The 10,036-nt window shown below is 35.7% G+C and overlaps 1 protein-coding gene across 1 annotated transcript; it reads left to right on the top strand.

The window, feature by feature from the left end:
• The first annotated feature begins 985 nt into the window (after positions 1–985).
• LOC119992737 (aspartic proteinase CDR1-like) lies at positions 986–2,305 on the top strand. The gene has a single exon (XM_038839531.1). It carries the CDS (start codon positions 986–988, stop codon positions 2,303–2,305), a length of 1,320 nt encoding a protein of 439 aa, XP_038695459.1.
• Positions 2,306–10,036: the final 7,731 nt, after the last annotated feature.

The raw sequence follows: 10,036 nt of genomic DNA, 5'->3' as shown, positions 1-10,036 counted from the left end.
TTCGGAAGGAGATCAAAAAGGCGTCGTTTTGAAGTCCAACGGAGTTAATTAAATTTTCTGCACGTTTTATGTTTTCAATTTTCCAATTCTAGTTGAATTAGGAGTCCAATTAGGGTTTGATTGTTTTTTTCAGTCTATAAATAGTTTCATAAACATTTGTAATTCATTCATTCAGTTTATTAATAAAATTACTTGAGGTTTTCTCAATTGTTCTTGGTGGATTCCAAGTTTCTTGATTTCGTCGTGAACGAATTCGAGTGTTATTAGCTTCCGCACTGTGTCAATATGCATGATTAATAGTATCGCACAACGCATTGTGTATGGTTGTAAGTTTTTGCAGTGATTCATTGAATATGAGAACTGAGTAGCCACCAGGACGGATTAGAGATTGGATTTTTAATTAAGTGTTTCAAATCAAATCTTGTTTAATTTTGGTTACAAATTGCCTATGCTACTGTGTTTCCATTTTGATATTCATTGTGCTTATTAGTGTTAGTTAGTTGTTTGCATATCATTCACCACCAAATTTGCATCGCTTCCTTGTGGATACGATACCGGACTCGCCGGATTATTACTTGTTGATGCCCTACACTTGGGGTAAGTACACACACTTTAGTGTCGGTCAGTGATTTGTGGGGATTCAGAGAAGAAGCATGAGAAAATGAGGATGAGAAGGAGAGGCTGTGTTGGAGGCTGTTTTGAACTTCCATATTTGTCGATATTCTGTGATTCTGCCAATTTGCGGTATTTTGTGATTTTTGCAATATGGGTAAAAGGTTTCCTTATGAATCTTTTTCAAATATTCTATATTCATAAAAGTTATTATTTTCTTTCATTTACCAGATTCCATTCAAGAAGATGATACGCATACCCTAATCCTAACCTTAACCTATATACAGTTAGGGAAACATAGTAGTCATTGATATTCTATAAAACCCCTCAGCTACTAGTTATTTGGCAGAGAATAGAAGAAAAGAAAGCTATTATGAGTTCGAGGCTCAGTATATTTCTCTGTCTGTCACTGCTAGCCCTAACCACGACTTTAGCCACCACAACAAAACCTCGAAAATTGGGTACTAGACTCATTCATTATGACTCTGTTTACTCTCCATACTACAACTCTACCGCAACCACTGCAGACCGTTTCAGATCTGCAATACAGAAGTCTAGCAAACGTCTTACCTACTTAGAAACAAGGGCTTCATATTTTGTCGCAAGCGATGATGCTCGCGCACGCTTGGTTGCAGATGACGCCGGAGTTCAATTCATGGCTAATTTCTCCATCGGAACACCTCCGGTTCCTCAGTTGCTGTCAATGGACACAGGAAGCAATCCTTTGTGGATTCAATGCAAACCTTGCACAAAATGTTTTCGTCAGTCAAGTCCAATATTTGATCCTTCAAAGTCATCTACATATAAAAACTTGTCATGTTACTCACCTTTCTGTTATGGTTCTCCTCGTGACTTGTGTGACTCTTCGAACAATTGTAAGTTCTCTATTGAATACGCAGATGGATCCAAGTCAGTTGGAATTATGGGGACTGAGAAGCTCACTTTTGAGACCAATGATGAGGGTGAAACAACAATTGATGATGTGTTTTTTGGGTGCGGACATGACAATGGTGGTCTCAATGGACAACCTAGTGGAGTACTCGGTTTAGGGTCTGCAAGTATTTCATTGGTTTGGAAATTGGGCTCTAAATTCTCCTATTGTGTTGGTAGCATAAGAGACCCTACTTATAGTTTTAACCGATTAAATCTAGGAGATGGAGTAATAATCGAAGGTGATTCAACTCCACTAGAATTGTACCGTACTATGTATTTTCTTACACTCGAAGGAATTAGTGTGGCAGAAAATATGCTAAAAATTGATCCACGAGTCTTCAAGAGGACGCCTTCCGGTACCGGCGGAGTTGTTATTGATTCAGGATCAACAATCACTTACCTTGCTACTGATGCATATAACTCACTAAGTGATCAAGTGAAGAGTTTGCTAGATGGGAAGTTGGAACGCGTTATCAAGAATCCGAAGATATTATGCTACAAGGGAGACATCGATAGGGATCTCTCGGGGTTTCCGGTGGTTACGTTTCACTTTGCGGGAGGAGTTGAGTTAGGATTAGACACTGGAAGCATGTTTATAAATAATGGTGCAGGTGGATTTTGCATGGCTGTGCGAGAATCAAATCTTAATGGTTTGAATCTTATTGGAATAATGGCTCAACAAAACTATAATGTTGCCTATGACCTTTTTGGAAAGGCAGTTCATTTTCAGAGGATTGATTGTGAACTTCTTGAAGGTTAAGAAATTTTTTTTTTTTAATGCATTTTGCAATTCCTAAATTCTATTATGCAATTTATTTTATTGGATGGGGAATTTATATTATGAATGTCCCTTTAGAACAAATAATTTTTAAGAGGAATGGTGTTTTATTTAGTATCAAAGTCTTAATCTAACGATGGGTTCACATCTGAATTTTCCCCTCCTACATATACATGATTTTTTCAGATATTTTTAAATATATTCAAAAAAATTGCTATAACCAGCACTTGGAATATATATATATATATAAATAGAAAACCAACACTTTAAAGTTATATAAAATTATATAAATTGGATAATACTAAATTTAAATAAAATAATATGCTACAAGTTAAATCTCATTAGTTAGATAAACCTCATCCTGAAAAAATTTTCCAGAAATTATATTGCAAACAATTAAAAATTAAATCATTGTGGTACAAGATTGTTATCCAAAATACATATAGATATATATATGTTGATGTTATTATTACCATTACAATACATGTATTTGTCTTTTTTGTCATTATTTCCTTTTTGTCATTATTACCATTACTATTACTATTCTACATGGTATGGTACAATATTAATTAGTGCTTGGGCCTGTGTGATGCACGAATAACAAAAAGAATTTTAATACATAATTCAAATGATATAAGCAATGCAACGTTTCTTAATCGTGCCCATACATGTTGCGGTAACATATATTTACAATAACCATGTAAGCTCAAATGTGACTGATAAAGTTCATGTACATTTAGGTCACTGTAGTTCTCACTAGCATTGTATTTCTATCCAGTTTGAAAACCAATATATGAAACAACTGAAACACCAGAGCTAATTGTGCAGGTTATCTTCATCTAGCTCCCATTTCATTCCTTTAATATTGATTTAGTTTTTTTTTTTAATAAAATTAAAAAAATTCAAATGTATAAAAATAGCAATTAATAGAAGAAAATGAGAAAGTGTGAAATCTCATGTAAGAATTGATCTCATAACCAATCAGATAACAAAGTATGCTCTACAACTTTAGGAATATCAGTTATAAGCGTATCACATAAATATGTAATTGGGCCTGTTTGGGAGTGCTGTCACTTGCTATGAGGTGTTGTGCGGTGTTGTGAGTTATAAAACTGTGGTGCGGCGCTGTGATGTGTGTTTGGCGTATCTAAATTACGGTTATATTAGATAACTAATAATATTCATATAAAATCACTTAATGTTTGCATTGTACATTAATCTAAAATAAAATAATTGACCTAATTTGATTACGTAGGACAATTCAACATATATTGTAAGTGTTTGGGAGTGTTGTGAGGTGTGGTGAGGTGCTATGAGATAAAAAGCTGTGGTGCTGTGAGGTGAGTTGGAACGCAAAAGCTGTTTGACGTGTCACAAAAAACTGTGGTGCTGTGAGGTGCGGTGTAACTGAACGCAGTGCGAACACACTGCCAAACACCCACAATATGTGTTTGCATATAGCAAACAATCACTTTTTGGATGAACGCAAGTCATGAGCATTTAATAGAGCGAAAAATTAATGACCTGCGCACCCACATTTTGTAAGAATGCCACACTAGTAATTTACTTTTTTCATTCCTTCAAAAAGTAATTGGGCACACTAATTTATTGTCTTTGTCATATTGAAGATAAATATGTAGAATATAAAATGAATTTGAGCTTGTACAATATTGTTCTATAACTTCTGCGTTGGACAGGAGATGTCTCGTTTCTAACACTCGGGAATAGGAATGTTTGTGTTGCGAAAGATGTGTGTTCAGGTGTCCTAGGACTTACGATCAGTCCAAACATTTTTTATTAGGGATTACACGAAATCTGACTTCTTCACCAAACATACTATTTGTAGACTGAGAATACAAGACTATAGGCTTGAAGTTGCTTTTCGTGAAGAGGACTTAAAATTCGCACTGTATCAATCTGGAAAAATAGGAGACAAAACTATTATCGGAATGAAAGAACTTCTATTGAAAGGAAATGAAGAGCAATGCATTAGTGGAATGCATCAGGAATTTCACTAAAAATGAATACATTATGAGATGTATGAGGGCGTGCTTTACAAAAAAAATAAATTAGCATAACCACGAAGGCTTGAAAAGTAAAAGACAAATCTTAAACTAGTTGGCCAGAGTCATGCTAATTGTAAAGATAGGTGACATGAGTCATTGCCTACGAAAGAAGTAAAGATTTATAGACGCAGAGTCTGTTGGTTGATGCGGAGCAGTTGTAGACTTTTCTTCCTTCTCCTTTTATAGTGCCTGTGATGATTATGGTGACATCTCCTGTTTCTCTAGCACTTCCTTCATATGTTGTGCCGTGGGGCATCATGGGAAATATCTTTCTTATTGCTTGCTTGAGTGACTAGGTTAGTGACTTTCATAACCTCAACCTTCTCCTTGAAATGGGGATGATGGTTGAGCCTCTTTGGTTGTGCTCCTTCTTCAAGGTAGTTATAGATATTCTAGGAGGCTGTGGTGTTTTCTAGCCTCCTGATTTGCTGGCTTCATGCTTGAAATCATGAAAACATGGCTAACAGTCACCATTTTGTTGATGCTCCTATATAATCAATCGTGGGAAGAGTTATTCTTCTTCAAGGTGTAGGACGAACTTGGCTTTGGTTTCTCAGAATCTTGTAGCAGTTGAAAACATGTTTGCAAAAATTCAAGAATGTATCGCTAACAAATTCCGATTCTCCTGGGCTTTCTTTGAGATAATCTTGCTAAAATCTCACTCTTTCCTCAACAAACTGATTTTGAAGAGGATAAATCGTTAAGACAAGAATCCCCACATTTGTACTCTTTTAGACATTGATCTTCAAACACCTCTGATTTTCAATAATTGATCCTTGGATTCCAGGTCAACAGCTATCAAAAAATCTGGCAAAATGAACAAATGATAGAAATAAAAGTGACATGTCCTTACCACATCTTTACTGGATGTTGGTTGCTCCTTGCCAAGTGTCAATCGTTGGATGATGGTCATTTATTATACAAACAATGTTACCTTAAAACCTTCCTCTTGAAATGAGAAGGATTTGAATTTTAACTTTTAAATTCACCCTTAATTGCATAACCATCCTCCTCTGCTAATCACTAAAGGACATACTATCAGCTGCTTTTACTGTAGGCGTTCCACCTCTACAAGAAGTATAACAGCTTTGAACGATGTTACTTCCATCTTACCTTTCCACCTTCATTCTTTCTCAAACCTTTCTTTCTTCCAACTTTTCCTCTACATTATGTTCCTTCTCCGCAATGACTAGCTCCAATCATTGTGAAAACAGTCTTGGGGTCCAGCTCCAAATATCGTAATGGAGGAGGAAATACCCATCAATACTTATCCTCACCTTCAAGTACTAACCTCCCTTTGGCCTTCAGAAATTTGGTTTCGCTCCTTCCTTCATTGGGTCTATCCTTGAATCTCTCCAACCTTTCTACCCTCTTTATGGCCAAAGACTTCCTTTCACCTATCTCCACGCATGGAATACTTACTTCAAAACCTCCCCAATCCATCTATGGCCTACTGAGGGAAAAAATACATGTGAACAAGGCTCTTCTCTGTGTTGCAACTCAATTTTGGGACATGGGCACCAACTCTATTCATTTTCGGGATGGGTTTATGAGCCTTGCCCTGCAAGATCTAGCCTTTATTATGGGTCTATGCTTTTATGCCCAGAGACAAACAATGTCATAGAAGCTCTTGACGATGCTTCCTTCTCCTATCCCAAAGTTTGGGATATGTCTTATTCTTATTGCCTGAAGACCCACGCAAAAGGTAAAGAAATTGTTTATGTATAACAGCATACAAAGTTCTTGATTTTCTAGCTTAACAGTTTTATCTTCTACATTAGTTCCTCCAAAATAACTTAGGATTTTACCTGATTGGCCCTATCATGGGCTCATGGTATAATGTACTCCCCTGGATCATGAATTCATGGTTTTTTTCCTACTTCTATCAATACTTCACCCTCACAGATGATTTTACTTGTGCCACTTCGATTGCACTTAGAATCTTGATTAGCTGGGTGTAAACCCTAAAGACCTTGAATGGGATGAAAACGTTGAGCATGCGCTCCCTTTATGGATCAATTTCCTGTCCCCTGGGGATCTTCCTTACTACTTCAGCGAATCCCGGAACAACAATAAATGTTGTGTTGAATATTATAATGCTGCTCAATTGGCCAGGTAGTTTAGAGGTATCCAAATGATTCCCCTACCCCCATACCTCTCAAAAATAAATTCTTCTTGGGTAGGGAGCGTGTGGTCAGCTGAATTGTTAACTGACATTTATTCTGTCTCTGCTTCTATTGTGTCTTCCTTTAAAATTTTATGCTTTGTTGGATGTGATCAAGCTACTCCAGAATTCACCCATTGATGGGCTGAGTACATTAACTAGCATTTTGCACAAGATTTAGAAGAGCTTTTGGTTGCGGTTACTCCTGACCCTGGAGCAAACGGGTCCAATGATTCTGGTAAGCTTCTCTCTTCTATCAACTTATTCTGACTTTCAATTACTAACAGTTGAGTTCCTTTGTAGACTTCAGCCATAACTCTTCTAATGACAATGAAAGCCATGATGCTAAAGTTGACTCTGCTGTATCAGTGAGATCTTCTACCATCCGCCAAAAGTTTGAAAAGATTATGGTTAGCAAAGTAGTGATCAATCCCTGATTCTCCTAAGAAGGTAGCTCATTTATTATAAATAGACCAAATCTGCAGAAACTAACCTTGAGAGTAATCCCCCTGTTTGTGTCTCTTGTCGATTGACTATGATTCTCCACCATCTCAAGTCCCTCCTGAGAAGAGAAAGGAAAAAACTACTCCTTCAATTACTCCGCCAAAAAGTTTTGATATCCGTGCTTTCTAGCCAAATTGGCTAGTCGGACTCCAGTTTCAGTCCAGGGCCTTCAGTTGTCAGTGCTTCAGGTTCTTCAAGCTACACTACTCTTTCTGAGAACAAGATCATAGCTACCGAAAAAGGCTGTTAAAGATTCTCAGTGCCACAAACCTTGAATCTTGTCTGCATCACTCAATGTACTCCAATTCGAAAATAACCATTAAGGAAACTTTTCAAGCTTCTAATCTTACTGAAGTTGTCTGAGGGTCAACTGAGAGGCAATCGAATTGTAAGATACTTATAGAGTTTTTTTAGTTGCTGTAGAAAGAAATGGAGCTCAAATCTAAGGATTTTTTTTAGGAAGTTTATAAAACTCATAATGCTATTCAGTGAGTTCCACTTATATTCTTAGTTTATATTTTCTCAGAGAAATTTTATTTGATCAGATTTGAATATTTGGATACAAAACTTATGAAAACTACTTGGCATTTGATTAAACCATTTCAAATTTAGAGATGAATAAGTTTATTCAATAGCAATTCAATAGTGTATGGCCACTTAGATCATGGACCATCTTATTTATTAGTATTTGCTTATTTCTTAATGGGATGGTAGATGTATGATTTGCTTTTCATTGTTGTTGTTGGATATTTCATTGACTGAAAACATAAATGGTTTTGATAGCCTCTCGCTAATGTAGGAGCAAAAAACACAACATGATTGAGTTTTTAAAATCATATGGTGGATTATCTTATATAAGTATGCCGCTCACTCATCTTATCTTTTAGATATGTTTTTCAGTGTTTATTCCAATTTTATGTTATTCATTCCTTTTCTTGACTACGATTCATTCAAGCTTTCTTTGAATAGGTGCACAATAGATACTGAAAGAAGAAGTTCTGCTTTTGTGAATTTTTCATGCGGTTTGTCATGAAATCTTGGTGAATAATGGAGGAAAAGATATCATAGTGAAGTTTTAGCGCTTTATGTTTAACCCTATCATGAGTTATGGAGGTTGTTGCTATCATGAGGATTGCTTTTACAATTGTTAAGGTTTCTTGTGTATATATATAGCTTCCTTTGTAATGATTAAGCAAGGAATGAAATCATAAGTTTATTTTCTATATCGAGTGGTATCGGAGCCTAGACAAGAGACCTTATTTGTTTTTCTTATCAAGTTTATTTGAAACCTACCTCTCAAAGCCATGGCCAACAAAGAAACCCCTTTCACCATTCAATCCTTTCACCAATGTTCAAGTCTCATCTCCACTGAATTAAACACATCAAATTTTTTGTTATGGAGGTCGCATGTTTTGTCTCTGGTTCGTAGTCTTGATTTGAGGAACCATCTAGAAGAAAAGAAAGCACCAACAAGAACACACAAGTTGTATGCATTTTGTCATGCATATTGGGGGGATGTCAAGAAACAAGACGAAGCACAAGTGGATCATGTATATTTTTGGAAGCTACTTGCATCACATGGGAATCCAAGAAAGAACCTACAATTTCTAGATTAAGCTCCGAAGCAGAACATCACCTTTCTTCTTCGTGACATTGGAATCAAATTGGAGCAACCCCAAAAATTATTTTGTGATAACCTAAGTGCTCCACAAATGTCCGTGAACCCAGTATTCCACTCTCGCACAAAACACATTGAAATGGACTACCACTTTGTTAGAAAAAAAGTAGTAGTTGGGTCACTAATCACAAGGTTTCGAGACAAGCTTGGACTATACTCACGTGCTACCTCCAGCTTGAGGAATGGTGAAAAGGACAAATATAATATTCAACAACAATCAAGCACAAGTCAATTTCCAACAGAGGAAATACAAGATTGTTTACTTAACAATCTTGCTGAGTTGGAGGCTATTTAAAACAATATCCCACAATTAAGGTTAAAGCCATTAAACTCATGATTTCATGGCATTTGATTGTTGCTTATTATTAGGCCATATCATATTGTACTCATGACTTTAGGCATATGATCATTGCTTATTATTAGGTCATATCATATTGTACTCATGACTTTAGGCATATGATCGTTGCTTATTATTAGGCATATTAGTTTCTTATTATTCGTGATTTGATTTCCTAGTATTAAGGAGAGTAAACGGCGCTCTTCCAATTGTTAAGGTTTCTTGAGTATATATAGCTTCCTTTGTAACGATTAAGCAAGGAATAAAATCATAAGTTTATTTCTTATATGAAGGTTCAGACAAATTCAAAGCCTTTCAACTGCAAATACTAAAGCATCAGAAGAACCATAAAATATCTTGCAAATGTATATATACTTTGTCTTTGTTTTTAGATACCGATCAACAATACAAAAGTTTGAGCTATGTATTTCCTTTTAAAATTATTGTTTTCCTCGATTTTATTTAATTTTTCATATGTCACTTATAGTAGTTGGACTTTGGAGTCTTAGATTCTGCTAATAAATTGAATACTCTTTAACTTATTTGTGCATATCTAGTGAATTTTCCCATTTAAAATATATGTTTATGTTGTTTTTAATAACATAACTGCATATGAAGTAAATTTTTAAAAGACAATGCTAGAAACCCCCAAAATATAATCCCCAAAAATCCTTCATATCTATGACATTAGAATAGCCATTGATTAAAAGCAAACATGTAGGACCTACTTCACATCCAACACTCCACATTAAATGGGGTCTCAAGCATTATCCATTTTTAAATTAAATATATTTGCTCTTGGATCATCGACGAGCTTATCAAAAACTGTAGCCACTAGATTTTGTTATGGAAAAGGGTAATATGGCAAAATGTGAAAGGTTTGAACGAATGAGATTCTAATCCAATGGAATGGGCATTCATAGGTTCCAAGCAATGAATTTCTATCACACCCAAATTGGTAGTG

The sequence above is a fragment of the Tripterygium wilfordii genome, chromosome 23 (genome assembly GCF_013401445.1).
Source record: "Tripterygium wilfordii isolate XIE 37 chromosome 23, ASM1340144v1, whole genome shotgun sequence".
Classification (NCBI taxonomy): Eukaryota; Viridiplantae; Streptophyta; class Magnoliopsida; order Celastrales; family Celastraceae; genus Tripterygium; species Tripterygium wilfordii.
Note: the sequence above shows the minus strand (reverse complement) of the source record. Positions and strands in the feature narration are given on the sequence as shown.

What these genes read in the sequence shown, in the direction of transcription:
- LOC119992737 (XM_038839531.1), top strand. Translation starts at nt 986, where the DNA reads ATGAGTTCGAGGCTCAGTATATTTCTCTGTCTGTCACTGCTAGCCCTA.